Below are 27,184 nucleotides of genomic sequence, written 5' to 3'. Positions count from 1 at the left end.
AATTTTATATTTTGTAATGATTAGACATATTTTATTCACAATTTATGTCCAGAATTACGTTTTTTATTTTTCACGTTTATAAGACATATTTTATACTTACTCTTTTTTATTAAAACATGTCAAATATGTACTACTCCCTCCGTTCCGTTTTGTTCTTTACGTTTCCAATTTAGGTGTTCCTTTATATTCTGTATATTTAGTACATTTCCTTTTTAGTCATAAATTTTAGACAAAATTACCCTTGTTTTATAATTTCAATAATCAAATATCCTTACTTTTCTTGTACTTTTAGTACTATTTTAATGGTTTTCAAATGCTCATTATTACTTTCTTTCTCTTGTCTCTTCTTTTTCTTTCTTACTTTAATTTTGTCACCCTACATGTACAATATTCTTTTTTTAAAGTAAAGTTGTACTTTCAATCATTAAATTATTCTAATGTATCTATACTTTACACAATTTCTTAATAACCGCGCATAATTCCAAACGTAGCAAACAAAAGGGAACGGAGGGAGTACCTAATATTATTTCTACGATCACATTCATGCAATATTAGACATGTTTTATTCCTACTCATTTAACCTGACATACTACATATTTTATTTCTACTCTTTTTATTAAACCTTGTCAAATGAAAAGAGATGAAGAAAGTAGCTTAAATAAATATACTCCGTACCAATTCTTGTAGTAAACATGCTCCTATTGTTTTGGTTACGGATAATAAATAATCGACCCCTAAATTATCCTCTTTTAGATTTCAAAGGCATGTACTTCTGATATAGAAGCTCAACAAATTATTGCTAAAAATTAGAAGCTTCGTTTCACTGGTTCCCGCTTTTACTGTATTCTGCAAAAGCTAAAGCATGCTAAAACCGAGTTAAAACATTGGAATCATTCTAAATATGGGAATTGTTCAAATTAAGCTAAAACTCAATTAGACTAAATTGCTCTCAGTGGAGGCTCAGTTGCTTCTTTATCTAAATAATATTCATATTCGCTAACACCTTACTTGTCTTATTCGTCAACGAGAAAAGCTCCTTCTCTTTGGTAAAAAATTTTGGGTAAGTATGCTATGGTTAAGTAAAGGTGATCGTAGTTCTAGGTTCTTTCATGAGACTGTGAAATTTCGTTCAAGTAAAAAACAAATTTTCAGACTACAAAATGATGATAACCAATGAGTTGATACTTCTTCCGACATTACTAATCTTTTCTATAAAGAATTCTCCATTCGTTTTAAGTCTGAACATCCCCAGGGACGATTTATCTCACTTCCTTGGATTGAGCCAGTTATTACTCATACAGACAATCTTGATTTAACACGTCCCATTACGAATGAAGAAATTAAAGATGCCTTTTTTGACATGTCACCCTATAAGGTCCCTGGATCAGATGGCTATGGCCCCAAGTTTTTTCAACATCATTGAAATATTATAGGACAAGATATATGTAAAGCCATTAAAGGCTTTTTCTTTAATGGTGTTCTTTTAAGAGAGCTTAATCATACGATTATTACATTGATTCCTAAAATTGATTATCCTTCTAAAGCTAGTCAATACAGACCTAGTCTTTGTACTAATATGTATAAGGAAATTTCGAAAATTTTAATTGCTCGTCTTAAGCCCTTTCTTAAGAAAATTACTGGTCTTTACCAAAATGCTTTTGCCCCTGACCATGCTATTCAAGATAATATTTTGCTGGTTCATGAGATTTTAAATCTCTTTACTAAGTCTAAAAATAAGCAAGGATGGCTAGCTCTTAAATTGTATATGGAGAAAGCTTATGACCGTATCGAGTGGGATTTCTTGTGGGCCACTCTTGCCTCCTTTGGTTTTAGTCATACTTGGATTAGTTGGATTAAAACCTGTGTTACCACAGTCTCTTACTCACCAGCGATCAATCATACAACTACTAACCTCATTAAGCCTTCCCGTGGCTTGAGGCAAGGCGACCTCCTTTCCCTCGTTTTTTTTGTAATTTTTTATGGAAGTTCTTTCAAAAATATTGCTTCTACTTAGTCAGAATAAGTCACTTGGTATTGGCATTAAGATTGCCCCTTCAGCTCCTCTTATTCCTTGTTTACTTTTTGCAGACAATAGTCTTTTATTTTGTAAAGCTACTCCTACGTCTTGTAATGCGTGCCCTGTGAAATACGTTAGCTGACTTTACTTCGCTATCTGGTCAACTGTTTATTTTTTTAAATCCTCTATATATAGTCTTTTCTAAATATGTTTGTAGGTGTCGTTCGAAGTGCGCCTCCGGTAAGCATGTGGTGAATATGCTTGGCACTCATAGGAAGTGGGAATTGACATATACGATTAGGGACAACGATTAGGGACAAAGCAAAGTAGGGAGCCGTCAACAAGTTTTTAAGGAACTTGTAAACCGTTCACGGATCATAAAAGGCAACCACGATTAAGGGACAACGAAAGGCAACAACGATTAACCCGTGAAGGTTACACCCCATTCATGCTGAATAATATTGCTGTCCCTAATTTTGTAATATTTTAGCTTTCTTCTCGTCATACTTTAGCTTCACGTAATATTGCTGTCCCCACTTTTTGTGCTCTTTGTTCTAATCATGCTGAATCCCAGGATCATCTTTCTTCTCTTGCCCATTTTCTATGGCACTTTGGTCTTCTTCTTCTGTCCTTCAATGGCTTCGTTGCATCCCTCAAATTAATCATTTCCATGATTTATTTCGCTTTCTCAAAGTCAATTTGCCTAGACTCCTTCCTAAGATAGCTATTTTATTTTGTAGCATTTGGAAACATCGTAACACAGTTATTTTTAAGAACTCTTCTGCTAATATTCATAGTCTTTTTATTCGAGCTTTCTCTATGTTTAAGGAATGGGAGCCTCGATTTCTTCTTGACGCTATCCACTTTCCTACTACGATTCCTCTACCACCACCTCCTCCTAACCCCCCATCCATTGTCTCGTGGCCCCCACCCCCGGCCCGTTCGATTTTTGTAAACTTAATTTTGATGGTTCTGCCAATCAGAATTCTGCAATTGCAGGTGTGATCATTCGAGACCACCTGGGTAATCAAGTGGTCAGTGGTACTTATAATTTAGGTTCTTGTCCGGCCTACCTTGCAGAAGCTATTGCCCTTCACAATGGCCTCCTTCTTGCTAGAAATTTTAATATTTATGATATTTTTATTGAAGGCGATAATCTTACTGTTATTAATATTTTACAGGGTCATTTTAGCTGTCCATGGAAACTTCAGCTTCTTATGGCGGATGTCAAGACTATTTTGGATTCTTTTTCGAGTTTTCAGGCAAGACACATCTATCGGGAAGGAAATTGGACAACAGATTATGTTGCCTCTCTCGGTTACTCTACTCCGACTCATCAAGATATAGATCCATTTTTAGATAGTAAATTTTCTTATTTTTTACTACTTGATAGTTTAGGTCACGATCTTGTGAGAAAACGTACCTAATCTCCTCCATGTATCTTACTTTTTTTTAAAAAAAAAAACAAAAAAATGAACTATTATTAAAAACTTTTACGTTCACATTTATGCATCCACATGTATGTACACAGTACACAGTACACATATATCTGTTCTGAATAGATGACTCACATGGACAATGACCTGCATTATCCTTTGTCAACTAGGCTATGAAACCTTGCGCGCGGCCCGTGGCTTGCGTGATAGATGGCATGCTTGTACTCAGTCGAGATTCCTTATTGACTACTACTTGTATTGCTCATTTTTTTTTTTTTTTTATAATTTTATTATTATTATTATTATTATTTTTTTTTTTTTTTTTTTTTGAGGAGGAAAACTTGCATTGGTCTATTTAGATTAGGCAAAAGCTAATACTTTCTCCATTTTTTTTTATTAAGTGCATTACTTTCTATATATAATGCAAGTTAAATTTAGATGAATCGCTTTTTAATTTAGTCAATTAATTTCCCATTTAAGATATTGCTAGATGAAAGCCCATTTGATGCACGGATTTTCAACACACACACACACACACACACACACACACACATATATATATATATATATATATATATATATATATATATATATATATATATATATATATATATATATATATATATATATATATATATATATATATATATATATATATATATATACTTCCTCCGTTTTTTTTTTACTTGCAACACTTCTCTTTTTACGCTTGCCGATGCATTATTTCAATCGTTTATATCTTTAATTAGCAATATGTAAAAATTATAAATGCTAGATATTAAAATAGTATAAAACAAAACGAATCTAACAAGATCACACATGACTATATTTTTTTTAGCTGTAAATCGTCAAAGCTAGTCAAAGTGGAGTACATGAATAGTGTAAAAGTCAAACTGTTGCAAGTATAAGAAAACGGAGGAAGTATATATATATATTAGACTATAAAAATTTATATAATATCCCATTACAAATTAATGAATAAATAAATATCTTTTTTAAGATTTATCTTTTCAAATATTTTTTTGGATTTGTTACATCAGTATAGTATGAAATGGTAAAAAAAAAATTACTATGTTTATCTTTTTCCTTTTTTACAAAACTGAAGGTTAAAACAACTTGTGTTCATTAAAATTGAACAAAATGTTCTTTTCTACAACCATACACCTTATTACACAACATAATGTACATTCCGCGTTTTTTTAAAAAAATACAAGACCTGCGTTTTATTTACAAATGAGTGTCGTTTTGTGGCAGATGCACCAGCACCATGCGGATTGCGCATCCGCCTGCAGGAACCATCGATTAACACCAATTTTAGTACATCAATTTTTACGTATTATTAAAAATTTCTATGGTCACATCAATGCATTATCCACATGATACACACATGTTTTCAATAGACGACTCACATGGACAATGACATGCAAAAGCTTGGCGTCAACTAGGCTACGAAACCTTAGCGCGAGGCCCGTGGCTTTCTCTGAGTATTTAAAGATGATAAGTGTGTGTGACAGGTGGCATACTAGCTTGTACTCAGTCAAGACTTCATATGACTTTTTGACTACTCGTATTACTCTGTCAAGATTAGGCAAAAGTGACATGAATGGAACACGAAAAAAATAAAAATAGTGTTAATGCTTTACATATTGACTAATCGTATTACTCAGTCGTTGAACCTAAAAGACAACTTCAACTTGTCTTTCAAGAGCCATCTTATGCCAATTTTTGTATATAATTCGATCAGTACCAAGAATAGTTGACAAATTCTCTGTAGCATAATTGCTTGTATCATGCTCTAGATCAGATGACACATGGTTTTCAGCTAGCAGGGACGTTCTTGATATATTATCGGTCTTAGGCAAAATTATGTACTACCTTTGTTTACATCTTTTGCAATTTTGAAGACTGCACGGACTCTTAGGCAAAATTTGTTTGTGAGTGTAAGATAGAAAGAGAAAAATAGGAATGCATGTCATAAGGAGAGAGATAGAGAGAAATAACAACCTAAAAGAAAAAGAAAACATTAGTTCGTTGCAAATAATGTGTAATTATCCACTTTTAGCAAAAGTTGCAAAAAATATGAAACGGAAATAATATATGGGCTCCATATGTGAAACAGTATCGTCTATAAAAAATATTAGCTTCAACTAAATTAATATACTACCTTCTTTTAAGTATTAGTTGTAACTTTAGAATAATTTTTACCTCACAAATAAAACCCAAAATTTCAATCAATAATTAATGAAGGTACGTAGTATATAATTTTTGTATAAGTGAAAAGATCATAACCTCCAAATAGAGATTTAAAGTTTTTATGAGACATACATAAAAATAAAAATAACATGGGTAACAAGTCTTGTCCGTAACCTTACTTGTCCATAACTCCATATATGATTCGTGGTTAGGAATTAATTCTATACCTGATTTGCTTAATTGCATTACTCCTTTCCTTAAACGTCCTTTATTATATCATTTGGGATCAATATGTTGATTCAGTTTGCTTTTGGTCTCTTTTTAACCTTGAAGCTCATCTAAAATAGACCTTATCATCTACCTCTTCTATTTTTCTCTGTTTTATAAGTGAATTTCAGTCGAGAAAGACCTACATAGTACATATACAAGGCAAAATTAATACGTATTTGAATTTTCTTCCCATCTATGATGCTGCAGTTCTGATTCAAATACATTGAGTACGGACTATAGAGTACTCTTTATTCATGACGTAATTTTATACATTGAGTACGGACTATAGAGTACTCTTTATTCATGAAGTAATTTTATAGTACATTGTGTACGGACTACGAAGTACTCATTATTGATTACATAATTGCGCACACATACTTCCAAGGCAACTATAGAAGTATAGTTTATTTACCATGTCGTTGGTGCTACATAATTGATTTTCCAAGACTATCATCACCAGGATCACTAGCATTCTTAAACTGAACAATAAGTGGGTTGTCATTTGTGACACCCAACAACCCAGTCTCCTTGATAATACCTAAGTCACCACAATATTTTTCTTTTTCATCTTCATCACAAAAAACCCTTATCTTATAAGTATTCTCCTTTTTCCCAGCCCTCTCAATGGCGAAATAAGAAAAACCGGCGGTCACATACGATTGTCCGTCGCCGCCGGTGGTCACTCCCCACAGCCAGCCCTCGCAAAGCGTATTGTTTGTTATGAAGGCAATTCTAATAGGGGAAGAAGACGGAAGAAATAATATTTTAAGATAGGAAGACATCCTCACTGGTACGCCACGAGAGTTGGCTTCATGAGTTATAAAGAGTGGGCATGGTGAGCTCTCTACTCCTTGTGTAAGGCCGAGACCTCCATTACTTCCGTATGGGACGATGTAGTAGGATCCCCCACTGTTGTATACTGGCCTACCGTCGGTGTCTACGACACCGACGGTAAACCTGGGGAGACATACAAGAATGGTGATTGCAAATGGGATCAGAGGATTCATTTTTTTGCTACTCCTTTGTGTGGTATTTGGAGGATTGGTGGGAGAGCAGGAAGGGAAAGGATGTATTTATTTATAGAAGTATAGGACGTATTTATACACATGTATGTACACACATATGTTTTGAATAGATGACTCAATGGACCATGACATGCAATAGCTTGTCGTCAAATAGGCTATGAAACCTTTGCGCGCGGCCCGTGGCTTTCTCTGAGTATTCAAAGATGATAAACGTGCGTGACAAGTGGCATTAGGACAACGGATCGGATTCAGGTTGGATAGAGCTAAATCTGAATTCGATATGCTTTCTCATCGGATCATGGACTCGGATCCGAATCCGAATCCGTTGATTCGAGTCTGAATCCAATCCAATCCGACTCATTATTAATTATGTTGCTTGATATATTATTGTTATTTTTTTATCACGCATTTTCCAGCAGGTTTAAAGGAAATTTGTATTTGAAATCACGCATAATAAGATAATTAATAATATGGTTTAGGCTAATATGATTTTAATTCAAGTGATCGCCAATAATAAATATATTTGTGCATTAAAAATCAACCAACATTGATTAAACAGGTTTAGGACTAACCCAATGATTGTATATTAGTCAGAAAGCGCACATGAATATGAGAATAATAAAGCAGAGGCCTATTTTAGGGCGGGTTCAATCTCTTCTAGGTTGGATTCGTACCTTCATCCTCGAATATCCAGTCATGGTTCTAAACTGCTATATATGGAGTTAGCGATCTCTAGGATCGTGAAAGGGTGTAACCTTCACCTTGTGAATGGTTTTCAAGTTCCTAAAACTTGTTGGTGACTCTTTTACTAGCTCTAGGTTCCTTCCCTTTGGAAGCCACCATGCTTTAGTGCATGATTACAGTGGGCTCAAGTTTGATATGCTTGAAAATATTCCCTACAAATACCATGTTAAAATATGAGTAAATATTTGATTGTTTGTATTTCTCTGTGTTGCACTTTAGTTTATTACATGCCTTGTATATACTGCATAACTACAGAGCCCTAGTATACAATGAGGAAACAATAAGTCATACCCAATACATAATATGGGCTTTTTCTATACATCCAATACTCCCACTTTGTCTCAGCTGCGCTATGTATGTACATACTGCTCTAGAATGCAACGCTTTCTAAGCAGATATATATGAAGTATATGTTTGTAGCATTCACATCACGACGCCTTTATGTTTACTTGTGAGCTAATAAATGATAATGTAAAGCAAAAAAATACATGCTGGGTTAGTGTAGCCCAAATTCCAAAAGCCCAACTTATCATGTCTAAGATTTATAGAAAATTCTAACACTTGAAAAATTGATGGAAAGACCTAAATTGGTCAATGCTTAAGAAGGTTCTAGATTCATGTGGAAAATTTAAAGAGCATGCATATGTGTACACACTTTTTTTTTTTTTTTTTTTTTTTTTTTTTTGAAAGAATACACACTTTTTCACCTCCTTATATCAATTATTATATATAGTGGTGATTTAAGACGTCATTTTTTTATCGGAAATTTTTGGTCATATTTGGGAGATGTATCCACATGCATCCATTATTAATTTATTAATTAACCAACAAGAGTTGGCTCAAATGGTAAACAATTTGATGTCGCTTAAGGAAGGTCAAAGTCTTGTAGGGAGACTCACCCAGCTACCCGAGTCGGATCCAGATATAGTTGGAGCTTAGCTCCGATGAACCGGGAGGGTGTCCTAAAAAAATAAAATAAATTATTATATTAATCAAGTAATTATATATATGTATACCTTGTATACAAAAACTCGAATGGATTATTGAAAATGATTGCCATATTACAATTATACATTGAGTACAGACTAAGGACTCATTATTCATGCAGTGGGTTTCTGGTGCGGCTGGCCGCACCATGCGGCAGGTTGTCAAATCAGCAAGTGACAAAGTAACCCCCAGACAAAGTAACCCCAAGACAAAAGTAACCCCTGACTGACTTAGTAACCCTTGACCAAATAACCCTGACTGACCTAGTAACCCTTAACCGACCTGGTAACCCCCGACCTAGTAACCCCAAGTAACCCCTAACCGACCTGGTAACCCCCGACCTAGTAACCTCAAGTAACCCCTAACCGACCTAGTAACCCCCGACCTAGTAACCCCAAGTAACCCCTGACCGCCGACCTAGTAACCCGAAGTAACCCCTAACCGGTCTAGTAACCCCCGAGCTAGTAACCCCAAGTAACCCCTGACCGACGACCTAGTAACCCGTAACCGGACCACCTAGTAACCCCGGATCTAGTAACCCCTTACCCACCACCAACAAAAAACTACCACCAACAACCACCACCAACGAACCACTACCAACCTAAACGCCTTGCCACTAGCCCCTAACCCACAAACAAACTCCGATCCAACCAAACCATTAAAAAAAAAATCAAATCAAACAAATACCTTTAAATTTAACAATGGTTTTGAAAATCACTTCAAATATGGCTAAAAAGGCCAAATTCGACCATGAAAATTCTAGATATAGAGTTTTCATGGCCGAATTTGGCCTTAAAAACTTTGAACTTGTTTTCCGACGACGGAGTCACCAAACCACCATTACCCTCCCAGTGAAACCACTATTTCCGACGAACGAATCACCGACGAACGAACTATGAAGACGACTATTGATGACGATTGCGAATTTTGTGTTACGTTCTCTAAGAAAATGAGATGAATGTTCTAGCTTGAAGAAGAAGAAAAGAGGAGAGAGAAAGAATTTTAAAAAATAAAAAAAATTGTGGTGTGGCCAGTCACATATGAAACTTTGTGTTATTCATGACATAATTGCGTACACATACTTCCAATTAAGGCAACAACTCCGTAGAAGTTTAGTTTAGAAATTAAACTATATCGTACTACATTATTGACTTCCCAGGATCGCTAGCTTTCTTAAACTGAACAATAAGTGGTTTATCATTTGTGACACCCAACAACCCATTTTCCTTAATAATACCTAAATCACCACAATTTTCTTCCAACGATGTACAAAAAGTCCTTATCTTATATGTGTTCTTCTCTTTCCCAGCCACCTCAATAGCGAATGAATAATTGAAATCATCAGCGGTATTCACATACGGTTGTCCGCCGGAGGTCACTCGCCAATCCAGCCCCCCGCAAGTCGTAACATTGGTTACGAAGGCAATACTAACACGGGTCGATTCTAGAATATCGAGTATTCTAAGAGGGGAAGATATCCTCACTGGTACGCCGAGGGAGTTAGCTTTACGAGTTATGTAGAGTGGGCAAGGTGAGCTCCCTACTCTTTTTGTAAGGCTGAGACCTCCACTACCGTCGTATGGGACGACGTAGTAGGATCCGCCACTGTTACGTACCGTCTCACCATTGGTGTCTAGGACAGCGGCGGTGAGTGTGGGGAGAGGGGAGAAATATACTAGAATAGTGATTGCAAATGGGATGAGAGGATTCATTTTTTTTTCTACTACTTTGGGTGGTGTTTGGAATATTGATGATGAGTAAGAAGGAAAAGGATGTGGTTTTTATAGAACGTATTGTCTAATTTTGTAAATGGGCAGCGTACGTGGTACTTTCATTAATTAATTCTAATCGTCCTTAGTTTTGACTATTTTGAACAAGTTAGGTTTTAGTGATTTGACTTATTAAATAAAAAAAATTAAGCGAATACTAAATTGTAATGTATATATAGGAAAATTGTGCACCGCTTAATTGCGTTATCATTAGTTTGTTAATAGTTAATATTCCTCATACAAGTGACAGCTATTAGCACAGCTGATGATATACCCTAGCAACTATGTGACTATGTGCCTAATAAGGCCATATTATATAAGCTTAGTTTAATTTGTTGATATACACTCCGACTTGGTTAGTAAATCATGCACTCAACCTTTAATTTATTATTTTATTTCGTCTCAAAAATTTCTTTATATTATTATCCCTTCAATTGTTATTGTTTGATCAATTTTCATTTCCAATGTGATATAGAAAAAGATGATGGAAGTATTTTTATGCGAATATACCAATTTTAATACATTAAGGTTTATTGCTATTAAATATTTTTATGATCATGCATCCACATGTATGTACACACATCTGTTATGAATAGATAACTATATCACAAGGACAATGACATGCTATAGCTTGTTGTCAAATAGGCTACGAAACCTTTGCGATGGCTTTCTCTGAGTATTATTCAAAGATAGTAATCGTGGATGCATGACAGGTGGCATACTAGCTTGTACTCACTCGAAATTCCATATTCACTACTCCATATGATATGAAATAAGCACCGGAAAATTGGAATAGTATTAGGAGTTTATACATGACACGTTTAATTAAACGATATACAATATGATAAGATTAAATGGGTGGGGTTAGTACATGCTGAGAATCCAACATCATGTTTAGATTTAACAGGTTAAATCTAATTATGATAAAAGTTATTGGCGTTTTCGTTAAATTATATATGTGCGGTAAGAATTATCCATTATTGATGTATAATCATAAATTTTTTTTTTTTAAAGTCTAGTGCACTTTTGAATGGAGTTGAAGCTAAATGCAACTATTAACTTATTACAAATAATTTTCTACAAATAACTTATTTTGGACGTTTTCATTTTTATTTATACTATGCATTTTTCCTCATTCCTTCCACAACTCAAGATCTCTTAGGAAGTCAAACATCCCCAAAAGTCAACGATAATGACTCATTTTATCCTCCTACTAGCCACCTTCCTCCTCTTCTCCCCTCCATCCACCACCGCCATAAAAACAACTCCCATCCTCGACATCAATGGCCGCCCTATCGAAACAGGTTCCAACTACTATATCCTCCCAGTGATCCGAGGCCGAGGGGGTGGCCTAACAATGTCACCTAAAAACGCTAAAGAATCATGCCCACTCTACGTAGCACAAGAAAACCACGAAGTCTCTAATGGCCTACCCGTTAAGCTCTACACGACTAATCCAAATGACAAAAGAGTCCCTCTAGGCTCTGACGTAAACATTGTATTCGATGCCGCCTCCATCTGCGTACAATCCACGGGTTGGACCCTAGCCTTCGACGAGGCCACTGGAAAGCAACATGTGGGAACCGGAGGAACCATTGGAAACCCGGGGGTCGATACCTTGAGCAATTGGTTCCGGATTCTTAAGGGTGGGAATGGAATGTATGATTATAAGATTTCGTATTGTCCCGGTGTTTGTATTTTTTGTACGGTGATGTGCGGGGATGTTGGTGTTTTTATCGGCGATGATGGTACTAGGTTTTTGGGTCTTACGGATGATCGTCCTCTATTGGTTAGGTTCAAGAAAGCTTAAAGATTTCGACTTGTTAGGTACATGTGTGAGTATGTGTACCGAAATATGAAGTTAAAATAACTTCTATGACTACTTTATAATCATCCTTCTTCCAATTTCTTAATACTTTGTTCTTAAAAATCTATTTGTACTACTACTAATCTTAAATACTTGTTACTCAAGGATTAATTATGGTTCACCTATATTTGGGTTTTAACCTTTTAATTAATCTGTATAATTTGTATGCACCAATGCACGGGTCGGTATTGCCATTAACGGAGTACTTTATTAATTGATCATTTTTTTGTACTTACGTTGTTTAGGGTTTAATTTGCATGAATCATTGTTTGTTAAATACCTTCCTTTAAGTGGGAAAAAAAAAAACCGAGAATACGAGATACATACACTCAATAAAAGTAATAAAAGCTTAAACTTATGGTAGAAAATCCAATTAGGAATATGTTATATACTCCATTAGTAAACTTGTGGATAATTTAAATTAATTTTATGAGTTGCTGCAATATTCAAATTCCGATTGTTTGTCAGTGAATCGAAATAAAGGTTTCTCTTAGGCCCTGTTCTGTTCACCTTAAAAAAATAATATTAAGTAAAAATAAGTTCAGTTCAGTAAAATTAATTTCAATTCAGTAAAAATAATTTCAGTTCAGTAAAATTCAGTTTTCTTAAAGAAGATTTATAGTAGAAAATCAGTAAAAATAATTTCAGTTCAGTAAAATTAAATTTAAGTTCAGTTAAAATAATTTAAGTTAAGCAAAAATAATTTTAGTTCAATAAAAATAATTTTCAGTTCAGCAAAATTAAGGTGAAGAGAACGGGGCCTTAGCTTCTACCCCAAGAGGCCAAGACTCAATATTGCCATTCAAACCATCAACGTCATCACTTAGATCATTCAAAAGGATGTAACGTGCATTTTTATGCGGATACGCGTATATTTGTGTGAGTGCATCGGTCAACTAAGTTTGTGATCCACTTGATCTTATTTGATTCAAATAACTATGTAGATTTTAGATGTGGACATAAATATTTTATCTTTAGAAAAGTCAATGATGATTAATATAAGAGATAATAATCCCGTTACATTGCCGTACATGAGAATATTCAACGCCCTAATTACCAAATCATTACACTATTAAAAAAAGCATTTATTTCTAAACAAGCAACTTACTTAATAAAAAAATAACAACGATTTCCTTTAAAAAAAAAAAAAGAAAAAAAGAAATAACGATTGTCCAAGAGAAAAAAAATGGTATACATACATATAAGTTACACTCTAACTTGTCAAAAAAAAAAAATAAATAAAATAAAATAAAATTGTTGCACGCTATCTTTATGCACAAAACTTGTATTATACTATCAATCACTTTTGTATACACCCGGTTTTCAGTAATTTACTGTACATCGAGTTCACTTTTGTCAAATTTAGTGTCACTTTTGTCAAATTTAGTATCACTTTTGTCAAATTTATCAATAAAACATAAATAACTTTTATATATGTCAGAGTAACTTTTGTGTGTTTTAGTGTAACTTTTGCGCCTTTTATTGTCACTTTATAACGGATGTTCAGTAATTTACTGAACATCCGTTTTATTTAAAAGTTTGTGTTATCCTATATCAAAAAGATAGATTAGGACAAATGGAGCACTTGAATTCCATATACTTCGTAAGCATTGCAAGTTGCAACAGTTTCTATGTTTCTTTTTTAATTACTTCACATTTTTTGTATCATGTTTGTTATGTATATATAATTTCAATTATAAATACATTAATTATCAATAAGTAAAATTTTAAATAATTTATTTTATGAAATTATAAAACAAGACGAATTTGACAAGATCTCGCATGATAATGTTTTTGCTTAACCATAAATCACTAAAGTCGATCAAACAAAAATATATACTTAGCTGACTTTCGGCTTTATAACAAAGAAAGTTAGAGCAAAGCCTACCGAACTAGGAGGAAGCGTATAAGGAACCAATTTTCTGACTTTCTAGCCACATTGACATAAGAACCAATTCAATTAGAAAATCTGTATGATAAGTAGGACAATCAAACTAAATACTTTCAAATTAAAAATAATAACAATCACTACTAGATGTAAAACATTCAATTTGTTCAATCTAAATACATACCTAAGCTCTTGTAGACTGTAAATAGGTTGTGTGATGTGTTGTTTTAGACAAGAGTCAAGTAAGCATAGGCATTAGGCACACTGTCTAATACAATGTGATATGTTTTAAACACTTTATTATTATCCATATTACTCAATTTAATTCAATATACATATAAAAACATTAGCACATTTTGATCACTTAGGTTTACATAATAGCTTGACTTTAAATAGTAAAATTTAGATAACTTAACACGTGCACAAGATAATATGGTCCAACTTAGATGACATTGACATGTACGACTAAGTTGTTATCATTTACTACAACTCAACTACTCTGGTACGTGAATGTTGTTATGTTGTACGAGTAGTAGTACTGGTCGGGTAGTAATTGATAAGTATAGTATATCTCATACGGAGTAATATTTTTAGCTCAATCAATTTTCAATAAAGACACTTTGGATTTAGTTATTGTCTTCTTTTAGCCTTTTCCAAATGGACCATGCTCGTAACACAAATTGAGGGCCTATTCACATTTACTGAACCGAACTGATTGGAGCTGAAATAAGTTTGTCCTCTTATATTAACATAATTAATCAATTCGTTAGCCTATTATATATCTTTGTCAATAAACCCTACCTACATGGAAAACTTTGCAAGTACTTGCACGTTATATATTACCTCTGTTTTATATTATTAATATAATAAGAGTGAAGAGTGTATATTCGTTACAAATAAAATGAAATGGAAGTAGCATTACGAGTACAAAGAAAGAAGAGCAAAGCCTAGAGTGCCAGTTGGAGAAAGCGTATAAGGAACTAATTTAATGACTTTCTAGGCGTATTGACAAGAGAAGAGGACATAAGTTTGGAAGAACATGCACGTAAGCTAGTTATATTGTAATTAAGGGCTTAAAGATTTTGTGATAAGATAAATACATTTATAAAAAAATAAAATTAAAAAAAAAAAGAAGAAAAAAAAAGAAGAAAAAACCAGAGAACAAGTGATGCAGTTAAATAAAAATGGCTACTGAAGGAAAGTGATGCACTAAGGACTAAGGAGTATTTTGTACCATGAGATTATGCATATGGCTGGATCAATCACCACTAAAGGAGCTTTGGTGATAAAAAAAATATTAACCTAACCTTTTACTTCTCTTTTAATAGATGACACTGGAGGTTTCTGTCAGATAGGATACATTTTTTTAGTGCTAAGAAAAATACACCTAACACGTAATCGAGTACGTGTCTATTAGACATTCACGTAGTACAGTCGATCTATACATTATAAATTGTCACTCTTCTTCATTCTAAACTCACAACAATTTCAATCTCAATAAAGTACACAAAATATGACCAACTTAATCCTTTCAGCAGCCACCATCTTGATCATCCTTTATACCTCTCCTCTCACCACCACCGCAGCCAACACGGCCGTCCTCGACATCGATGGCCACCCTCTTCAACCAGACACAAACTACTACATCCTCCCAGTGTTCCGAGGCCGAGGTGGTGGCCTAACACTAGCACCTAAAAACACTACTCAACCATGCCCCCTCTACGTAGCTCAAGATAACCTCGAACTCTCGAAAGGCCTACCTCTTAAGTTCTACCCCGTAAACCCTAAAGACCGTCGAATCCCTCTATCAACTGACCTCAACATCGTGTTCGACGTGTCCACCATTTGCATTCAATCCGGTGGATGGAGCTTGACAAGTTTTGATGATGATGAGACTCAAAGGTTATATATTGGTATAAGCGGAGTAATTGGAAGTCCCGGGATTAAGACGATTAGTAATTGGTTTAAGATAGAAAAGGCAGGAAGTGGAAAGTATGATTATAAGATTGTGTTTTGTCCTGGTGTTTGTGAGTTTTGTAGGCCAATTTGTGGGGATGTTGGTGTTTTTATTAAAAAAGATGGAACAAGATTTTTGGGTTTGTTAAGTGATCAACCTCTATTGGTTAAGTTCAAGAAAGAAGCTTGAAAATTATGTAACAATATTATCTTGAAAAAGGCTATATTGTTTAGAGATCAATAGATCATGATCATTAAAATTGGATGTGTGTAAAAATAAATGATGTATACATATGATCAAATTACTCTTGAATAATAATGTTCCATCTTCATTGTATGATAAAGTTCCTTATAAAATGATTTATAAATCTACAGTCTAAAGTTAACCGCTCTATTCGTTTGGTCAAAGTTGATGGCTTTGAACTTATTTTTTGTACTTAGCTACTTTAATTCGTACTCCCTCTAAATGTTATTAAATTACAAGCTTTTTCGAATAAATGGAGCTTATGTGACAATAAGAAAATACATACGATTATATTATTATCATCAGTCATTTTTGAGAACAATAATTACTTGGTCTATTAGTAAGGAATGTATCTCATTTTGAAGTTGTGGACCAACCTTCATTAATTAAGAGCATTATAGGAATGATTTTCCTTACCTTTCTACCTTAGTCACAATAAGCGTTACCTATTAACTTTGACCGAGTTGACCTTTGATAATTGCTGGCATTAATTGCCTAATACACATGCATTGCATGCACTACTTTATAAATTGCCACTCTTCTTCTTTACTCTCAACTCAGACCCTCTAAACTTGTCAAACTAGCTAGCCTCACTCTCTCAAATATGTCCAACTTAATCCTCTCATTAGCCACCATCCTCACCATCCTTTATCTCTCTCCTCTCACCACCACCGCTGCCAACACAACTGTCCTCGACATCGATGGCCAACCTCTTAAAGCCAACACAACTAACTACAGCATCATCCCAGTGAACCGAGGCCCAAATCATGGTGGCCTAGTTTTGACGAGTAAACTCGTATTTCAACCATGCCCCCTCTTCATAGCTCTAGACAAAAGGGGATATTTTGATGGCTTCCCTTACAAATTCTACTCCGTTAACCCTAAAGACACTCTAATCTTTCTCTCCACTGACCTCAACATCGAGCTCGAAGTGCTTAACTTCTGCATGCAAACAAATATATGGCAGTTATACAATGATGATGAGACCTTGCAAGTATTAGTGAATATACACGGAACACTCGGAAACCCCGGTGCTGAGAGCTTGATAGTTGGTTTAAGATCGAAAAGGCCGGAAAAGGAGAGTATGATTACAAGCTCGTGTATTGTCCTAGTGTTTGTAAGACTTGTAAGCCACATTGTGGTGATTTGGGTGTTTTCCTTAGGGAAGATGGGACGAGAGTGTTGTATTTAACTGATCATGATCCTCTTTTGGTTAACTTCAAGAAATCTAATATTACAATTTAGTTGTATTAGAGTTATTATGAAAATCAATTTGGATGTAATTTGAAAAAAATATGATGTGAATGATTTAATTATGAAAAATAATAATTCAAAATTTCATTTGAATTTTTATTTTCTAAAGAAAGGAACAAAACTTATTAAGGTAACTATTAATTGCAAATTAATTATTCTACTTGTTATAGGTTTACTTTGACCATATTTTATGTACTATTATTTTCTTGTTTTTCCCTTTGAATTTTAGGAAAATTTGCAAATTGCAGTCATTTAAAGTAAGTATTTTGCAAATTGCACCCCAAAAGTTCTTATAAATTATAAATTGCAGCCCGATTTAACTTTTTTATCGGTTTACGTGTCGAGGAATATTCAGTGAAGGTTTTAGGGCGATTTTAGGCTTTAAGGATCTGAATTGAGCTCAGAATTAGTTAAAAAATAACGTAAGTTCGTCATTTTTGTAACAAAAATGTATCGATTTGTGGGCAACTATTTTTGTTGTAAAAACGAGACACTTACGTTATTTTTTTTTTATAATTCCGAGCTCAATTCGGATCATTAAGGGCTAAAATGACCCCTAAAACCTTTACCAAATATTTTTTTTTGACTTTTTAACCGATAAAAAGTTAAATCGGGCTACAACTTACAATTTATAAGAACTTTTGGACTGCAATTTACATTTTTTTTAAATGGTTGCAATTTGCAAACGACAAACTTTTAATAGCTGCAATTAGCGAATTTTTCAAATTTTAAATGGTTTTCTTTGACCATGCTTTATGTCTTATGTACTAATGTTATTTTCTTGCTAGTTTAAAGTATCCTAATTTAACTTTGGCATTATTGGTATACTCTTATTCGACACATGGTGGTGATATATGTATATGAAAGAAATTTTTATTTATATATAGGGTCTTCTTAGGCCCTATTCACCTCACCTTAAAAAAATAATATTTAGTATAAATAAGTTCAGTTCAGTAAAATTTAGTATCTTTAAAGAAGAAATATACAATAAAAGACAATCAATAAAAATAATTTCAGTCCAATAAAATTAATTTCAGTTCAGTAAAAATTATTTAATTTCAACAAAATAAATTTAGTTCCGTAAAAATAATTTTAGTGTAGCCAAAATAAGGTGAAGGGTGAATGAAGCCTTAATAAACAAAACATCTCAATGTATAATTTTCGAATGTTGCTCATATGCTCACTACCCATGAATGTATCTTAAATGCAAATCACCGGTTGCAATTCAAGTTGGCCTCGGACTCTTGACCCTTATATTATATAATGTATTTGGTCTAATTAGGTTACATGAAAACATATACGAATATATTTCAATCATCTAATCCATTATATTGATTGGGATGGTTTATTATTGATCTTATTGAATTATATTTTCCATATTTAAAATAGGAATACCAAAATGAAACGAAATTGAAGATTGAGAAAGGATGGACTTTGCTACACGAATACGTTATGTTTATTCTCTCTAAAAAAATGAATTTAATGTATTCGATAACTAGATCTAGTCAAAGTTGCTGACTGAAAAAATAAATTATTGCATATAATTAGTTAATCATCCTTGACAGCTCATCTTGTCTTTATACTTTCTATAAATACCACTCTACATCTACCCTTCATCTCACACATCAATTAATATCACTAAAAGTCAACCCTAAACCCAAAGTCAACAAAATGAACGATTTTATCTTCTCATCAGCCACCATCCTCCTCTTCATCTTTCTCTCCCTTCACACCACCACCGCAGCCAACCCGGCCGTCCTCGACATCGATGGCCACCCCGTTCGTCCCAACTCCCCCTACTATATCCTCCCGGTTGTCCGAGGCCGAGGCGGGGGCTTGACAGTAGAACCAAAGAACATCACTGACCTTTGTCCTCTCGCCGCAGCTCAAGAAACCCGGGTACTCAACAATGGAATACCTCTAAAGCTACACTCGGTCAACCCTAAAGACAAAAGAATTTTTGTCTCCACTGACCTTAACATCGTCTTCGATGCCGTCCCCCTTTGCGTGCCCTCCGGCCCGTCCTTTATCTGGCAGTTAGCCATCGATGAAGAGATTGGGAGGCGGTACGTAGGATTCGGAGGACAGATCGGCAACCCGGGTGTTAAAACGGTTAGTAACTGGTTTAAGATAGAGAAGGCGGGAAGTGGTACGTATGACTATAAGATAGTGTTTTGCCCTAGTGTTTGTAACTTTTGTAAGGTGATGTGCGGAGATATTGGTGTTTTTGTTGATAATAATGGGAGGAGGTTATTGGATCTTAATGATCAACCACTATTGGTCAATTTCAAGAAAGCTTAAAAAAATTTGGAAGATTAGATTAAAAGATTATATATAGTTGTTACAAAATTATATATTGTAGCTATTGTACCAAAGACTACCCTGTTAATTAACAGCATGAACAATCTTGTAAAGTTACTGAATCTTTGGGTTGGAGTATAATGCATGATGACTTGATGAGTGATTTTTTGTTTAATGTTTATTATATGATATTGTAATATTAATAATATGAATAATGTTGAATCTTGTAATATACTTTGCGTATGGATATGTCGAGTGGTTTTATAATAAAGAGAAAAGTTTTTTGTTACGTACTTTCTCCATTTTGTAATTTACAAATTAAGCTGTTTCATTTTTTTGCTCTTATTTATTCTTCTGCTGTTTAGTTTAGATAACCTCCTAACTAGCCTATGTTGAATCTTTCGATTATGTTTTTTTTTTGATGCAAACGAGGGCAAGGCCCGAAACACACAAAACAAAATTACACCACCATTCGTGGCAAAGCCACCCCCACCGTATCCTCCCAAAGAAGGTTCTTTATTTTGATTGGAGGATCATCGAAATAAACCACCTTCTCTTGAAGAATAACACCCATATTAGCAAGTTTGTCTGCTACTCTATTCCCTTCCCTAAAACAATGAAACATAACAAATGAAGAACCAAAAAAATTACAAAGATTACGACAATTATTAACTAGGTGCACGTATTCTCCCTGCTGCTGGTTGGCATTTGTAATTGCTTCCACACATGCTTTATTATCCATTTGTACGACAATGCTTGTAATTCCCAGTTGTCTTGCTAGCTTGAGGCCATATTCAGATCAAGAGCTAAAGGTTCAGCTCTATATGCGTGACAAATCCCGAAGTTAGCAGCAAACCCCTTCACAAAGCGTCCTTCTGCATCTCGGATGATACCTCCACCACCAGCTAGTCCTGGAGATCCCTTCACAGCCCTATCAGTATTTAAGGTCCACCAGCCATGAGGAGGGGCTAGCCATCGTACAAGAATTTCAGACTTTTGTTTAAGTACTTGCCCCTGCTGCATCAGATGTGTCTTCGGCTTGGTGAATGTTTCCCAAACTTCATCAACTTGGTGAAGAATAAAAGCCCCTGTTTCCTTAGGAATTTCAGCACTTCTGTTAAAAACATAGCAATTTCTCCATCTCCAAATCCACCATAGTGTGGTAGCAAAACAAGTCGGCCATTTTTCAGAAACATTAGGACTATTTGCATCCAAATTTCGCACAATCCAGTCATTGAGGTTACCAGAAAAGAAGGCAGGAAGACGAGCCATACCTCCAATATTTTTCCAGATATCAATCGCAATTGGACAGTCTCGAAGGAGATGTATCAAAGTTTCATCCATGGGAGGAGTGCACCTTGGGCAACGTGGGTCATCTGTAAGCTTTCTTTTCAATCTATTCGAGTTGCAAAGAAGCCTGTCATGGAGAACAAGCCATAAGAATGTGCGCACTCTTTGCTGGGCTGGAATTTTCCAAGTAAGGTCCCATCTAGGGTCTCTTGGTATCACATCATCATCTCGCATAAGCTTTAGAGCACTTTTAATGGAAAAATTACCACTAGCTGCACCCTTCCAATAGCGAATGTCTTCAACGTCTAAGCTATCCACAAGAGAATAAGCTGCAATTTGCTTCAATTGTTGGTCCGGAAGAAGATGAGAAAATAAATCCCACCTCCAACCGCTTTGGTGATCCCACATTTCCTCAACAATAGCACCCTCAACAGAGCTAGGGATTGTAGCAGTGGCAAAGTCACGAAGAGGTTTTTCTGAGGCCCAATTATGATCCCAAAAAAGGGTTCGCCTACCATTTCCCACTGCAACTTGCGAGCCTTGTTTAATCCAAGCAGCATTATTAGTTATACCTCGCCAAACATTCGACATGTTAGAGGTGGGAATAAACATATCAATGTCGCATCGGCCTTTACAATACTTGGATTGAAGAAACCGAGACCAAAGGGCTTGGGGTTCCTTGAGCACACGCCAACCAAGCTTCATGAGGGAAGCCGAGTTGGCTTGTCTAGCAGAGCGAAGGCCTAAGCCTCCCTTATGTCTCGGCAGTTGCAATGTTTCCCATGAAAGAAGGTGGATTTTTTGTTTCTCATCTGAGCTTACCCATATGAATCTCCTAGCTTTTCTATCAATATCATCGCAAATTGAACGAGGCAATTTCGCGGTTTGCATTGAGTAGTTCGATAGAGTGGTAAGGGTCGATTTGGTGAGAGTTATGCGGCCTGCCAAAGACAAATATTTTGTCTTCCACCCTGTCAAGCGTCTATCTATTTTCTCACAAAGATGAGCAAAAGTTTCTCTTGAGACACGATTGGTTAAGGTCGGCATTCCCAAGTAGAAACCCAAGTCATCAGTAGATTGCATCCCCAAGGCAGTGTTCATATCATCTTGAATTGCAGGCTGAATATTTCGAGAATAATAAACCCGAGACTTTGGAAGACTCACCTTTTGCCCTGATGCGTGACAGAATCGATCAAGGCAGTCTTTGATCACAAAGGCTTGCTCCACCGAGGCTTCAGCAAATAAGATCAAGTCGTCGGCAAAGAAAAGATTTGAAAGTAAAGGACCTCCTCGACTCGCATAAATAGGTTTCCACTTATCTTTGCAAATTGCCTATTCGATTATCTGATTAAGCCTTTCCATGCAAAGAACAAAAAGGTAGGGTGAAAGAGGATCACCTTGCCTTATGCCCCTTGAAGGGTAAAAAACATCGGATTTTTTTCCATTCCAAAGGACTCTCATCGAGGGGGAAGTGACACACTCCATGATAACCTCAATCATAATTTGCGGGAAGTGCATTTCGAGTAAAGTGTCTCTAATAAATGACCACTTAAGCCTATCGTAGGCTTTTTCGAAATCAATTTTAATGGTCATATATCCTTTTCCACCTTGCTTTCGTTTCATGGTATGCAAAACCTCTTGCACTATCACAATGTTGTCCGTGATTTGTCTCCCCGGTACAAAGCTAGCTTGAGATTGAGCAATTATTTTTGGAAGCACCAATTTAATTCGGTTCACAATGGCCTTTGTGATGATTTTGTAAGTGACATTGCAAAGATCAATTGGGCGGAATTGGGAGGGCATTTCGGGATTGTCAAGCTTTGGGATCAAGACTAAGAAGGTTTCATTAAGAGTACCCGGGAGACCCTTGCCCTCAAGCGCTGCCAAAACCATCTCATAAATATTCGGTGCCACCAAGTTCCAATTTTTCTGGTAGAAGAGAGCCTGAAACCCGTCGGGACCCGGTGCCTTAAGAGCACCCATATTCTGAATAACAAAATCAATGTCAGCTTTAGTGTAAGGTCGACAAAGCTTACTCCAATCTTCCTGGGAAAATTGAGAGCAAAGTCCCCTAGGAATATTGTAGCTGCTATCATCCTGCTCGGCAGTAAACAAATTAGCAAAGTAATTTACTACAATTTGTTTAACTTGATCCTTATCATGAACCCATTCTTCATTCGAATCCTTGATAGCAACAATTTTATTTCTCCGTCTCCGAATAATTGTACTAAGGTGGAAGAAAGTAGTATTGCGGTCTCCATCTTGAATCCAATCAACCCGGGCTTTTTGATACCAAAGAATTTCTTCATGGTTTAGTACCTCGTCAAGATCTTTTCTCAACTGAGCTTCCAATTTTATCAAACCCGAATCACGCCCAAGAGCCAATTTACTTTGAATTCCTTGAATTCGAGCCATCAGGGATCTTTTCTCGCGAAAGATATTATGAAAAATCTCTTGGTTCCAATTTTGTAAATCCTTGGAAAGAGAATGTAGTAAAGGGACAATTGGAGCTGTAGGTTGCCACTTTGATTCCAAAAATTCGGTAAACTTTTCATGAGATAGCCATGTAGCTTGAAACCGAAAAGGTTGGCCAATAGCATCCATTAGAGCAAATCCATTCGAAGAGATTAGTAAGGGACAATGATCGGATTGAAGAGCTGGTAGGTGTTTAACACGGGCTGTATTAAACCGGAGTCCCCAATCAGTGTTGCATAGGGCTCTATCCAACCTGGCACTTCGTCTAGTATCAATCGAATTACCACGAGCCCATGTATGCAAGGGGCTTGAGAATTCGACCTCGATGAGATGATGGTCTTGCACCCAGTGACTGAATTGCCTACTCCTTCGAGAGGTCTCTGCACAACTAGAGCTTCGTTCTGAATCAAAACGAGATTCATTAAAATCACCCGCAAGTAGCCAAGGTTTATTGTTCCTCCTTGCAAATTCAGAAAGATCACGCCACAAGTCTCGTCTATTGGAGGGGTCCGGGCTAGCATAAATCGTGGAGAAGTACCAAGGCTCTTCTCCTATTCTAGTGATCTCCATAGTGATATATTGGTTAGATTGCTCAATTGGGTCAATGGTTACAAGTTCACTCTTCCAATACACCCATATACCACCACTAAAACCTTGTGCATCAACACGAGTGTGTCCCGAATACCAAGAGTGTTACCAATTTGAGTAGCACGCTCACCTCCCATATGAGTTTTAACAAGTGCAAGAACAATAGGCTTATTTACTCTAACTATTTCACGAAGGACCGCAAGAAATTCACGGCTCCCTGCTCCTTGCACATTCCAGACCATACATGTGATATGAAAGGAATTTGCTACAAGATTATGTCCACTATTCATAAGATCTAGTGATTGAGGAAACTTAAACTGATAAGCATTAGACAGAGCTCGAAAGGCTTGATTAACCTTCCAAGGCATCTTCAGAGTTACTATTCCGGCATCATTTGTTCCGATACCGTCCATGAGTGTATCTCCATTGTGATCTTGTGAATCAGGGGGTCTACCGTGCCCAAAAAGGTCTCTGTCATCGGAGCTGTTACACACAAAATTTTCTCCGGAGGAATCCGGACTGAGATTGGGTTCAGTGGTTGGAGAGACATGGGTGAAAGGTAGGGAATTTTATGGCTCGGGGATTTGCTTTGTCACGGCTTTTTGAGGGGCTGTAGAGATGGCTTTTTGGTTTGCTTGGAATATGGTAGTAGAGTTTTCTTTGCCAGCTAGGTCGAAAGGGGTAGAAATAGAAATATTGCTTGGGGTAGGAATATTGGTAGAATCCGATAGAATATTTTTTGGCTTATTCTTATCTTTTCTTTTGATTTGTTGCCATTGTTTAGCTCCTCCTAAAAATTGTCCACCAATTAAGGGATCTTCAGAAGATTTACCTACATTAAAGGAGTTATCTTTTTGTGTAGAATCTCCTAAATCGGTAGTCAAAATAGATGAAGTTCGTGAGTCAAGGCTATCATCAGCAATATCCACCAAATTATCCTCCTAGATGCTAGCTTCAGTTTCCTTATTTTGCTCTTCCAAAACCGAGAATCTCGATCCCTTGGACTAATTCTGTGCAACACTAGCTTCATGAACTTGCCCCTGATTGGGTACTACATTCTGCTTTGGTTGTTCAGTGGTTGCCGGAGCTTTTTCAGGCCTAACTGGACGCCTCCTTGGTGGCGGCTTTTTGATTAACATCCACGATCCATAGTCTTGTTGTTCTATGGTTGGTGGAGCTACATCCTTAGACAGCTCTGGGACAGTGACATTATGAGGTTCAGGGTCCTCAACCATCAAAGCATCTTTTAAAGGACAATGTTCATTTTGATGACCAATCTTTCCACAGTGAAAACAGATCATCCTTAAGCCCTCATATTGAATTTGCCAAATTCTCCCTTTAAGCCAAAATTTGGATAGCAAAGGCTTATTCAAATCTAACTCCACACTAAGCCTTGTGAATTGACCCCTTTGAGCTAACTCTGTATTGTTATCAATTCGAACAACTTTGCCAATTTTTCCCCCAATCTTTTGGAGAAATTCTTTGTCAAAGTATTTGACAGCAAGATGAGGGATTCTAACCCAAGCAGTGAGGAACCTTAACAGAGCATCGTCCGAGATAAAGTTCGGAATCCATTTGCGGATTGTGAGATAATTATCATCAAGCATCCACGGGCGTTGGGTTAACACATGATTATAATCACCTAGGTTTGAAAACCTTGCAATGAAATAATCATGGCCAATATCAGTAAGGACTAGTCCTCCTTTTAACTCCCTTTTCTTCTTCAACCTCTTCATCAATGCCATATAGCCTATTTTGCTATTAAACATCTTGATAAAGAGGGTGTGCTTCCATGGTTGTCGCATTCGACGCTTTTTCTCTTTGGAGAGTAGTATCACTGGGCATTTTGGATCATCTTGGATATCATCAGGGGGTTCATCGTCATCCGAGACATCATCATCATCTAATTCCAATTGCTGCAATCTAACCCTCTCCATTTGAGATTCATTGGCTAGCATGTCTCGAAAGGACATCGAACTCCTAGGGGCTTGAATCATAGGTTGATTTTGGATTGGGTTAGGGGATGGTGTAGTTTCTTTAGAAAAGATTACATTGGTAATCTTTCGTTTAGGTTTTTTGTAGGATCGAACAAGTTGATCTTGTTCCTCAGTTGAGGTTTCATGGGGGAGAGAGTTTTCTTTTGTCGAGAGCATGTTGTTACATAAAATCCGAACAGTGAGACGAATCCAATAAAATCCCACATGAAAACGTTATCTTTGATTAATTAATGGATTTTGTGCTCAAAAGTTTATACTCAAATATTTGCAACGAACGGTACAAATAAATAGTGACAAAAGGAATAGTTTATCCAAAAATATAAATGTTACACTAAAAAAAAGGTGAGGGGGTATTATAATGAACTTGTAATAGAAGAATATAATCTCTTACGTTTGTACCGAGTGTATATGAAGATTATCTATACACTCGATACAAAGGATATTTGCCAGTGAGTAGTCATTAATTGAATCAAACCCCTCTTTTCATGAAGGTGTATACAAGCCAAATAATGGTATCATCAACCATTGAAGTTGTATATTATTTCAACTTTTCTAATCAAGTATTTTATTTCTCATGCAACTTGCATGTATCACTACAAGAATGCAGCTAATTACCGATGGCTACAATCCATCGGTAACTTACAGAAAAACCATCGGTATATAGTTTACCGATGGCTGCCATCGGTAAAAAGCCGTTGGTAGTCTATTCGTCGGTAAATCTAAATTTACCGATGGCTAATCCATCGGTAAAATATATAACGATGGTTTTGCCATCGGTAAAATTTGAAAATACGCATCGCCATATCTTGTATATACCGAAGGAATATACCATCGGTAATTATTTACGATGGCCAATAACCATCGGTATTTATATTTTACCGAT

At 35.8% G+C, this 27,184-nt stretch overlaps 1 protein-coding gene and 3 pseudogenes across 1 annotated transcript; 3 read left to right on the top strand and 1 right to left on the bottom strand.

Moving 5' to 3' along the window:
• Positions 1-11,445: 11,445 nt before the first annotated feature.
• Positions 11,446-12,539, top strand: LOC145602742 (kunitz trypsin inhibitor 5 pseudogene; annotated as a pseudogene).
• A 3,127-nt stretch (positions 12,540-15,666) lies between these two features.
• Positions 15,667-16,545, top strand: LOC145601879 (kunitz trypsin inhibitor 5 pseudogene; annotated as a pseudogene).
• Positions 16,546-19,321: 2,776 nt separating this feature from the next.
• On the top strand, positions 19,322-20,240 carry LOC145602805 (kunitz trypsin inhibitor 5 pseudogene; annotated as a pseudogene).
• A 488-nt stretch (positions 20,241-20,728) lies between these two features.
• Positions 20,729-24,286, bottom strand: LOC145600839 (uncharacterized). Its single transcript, XM_081656699.1, has 2 exons — positions 22,639-24,286; positions 20,729-22,473 (listed from the first exon to the last, which is right to left on the bottom strand). Exons 1-2 carry the CDS (start codon positions 24,284-24,286, stop codon positions 20,729-20,731), a joined length of 3,393 nt encoding a protein of 1,130 aa, XP_081512825.1.
• Positions 24,287-27,184: the final 2,898 nt, after the last annotated feature.

This window comes from Chenopodium album, chromosome 21 (assembly GCF_948465745.1).
Source record: "Chenopodium album chromosome 21, dcCheAlbu1.1, whole genome shotgun sequence".
NCBI classification, from domain to species: Eukaryota; Viridiplantae; Streptophyta; class Magnoliopsida; order Caryophyllales; family Amaranthaceae; genus Chenopodium; species Chenopodium album.
This window is presented reverse-complemented; position numbering and strand designations above follow the sequence as displayed.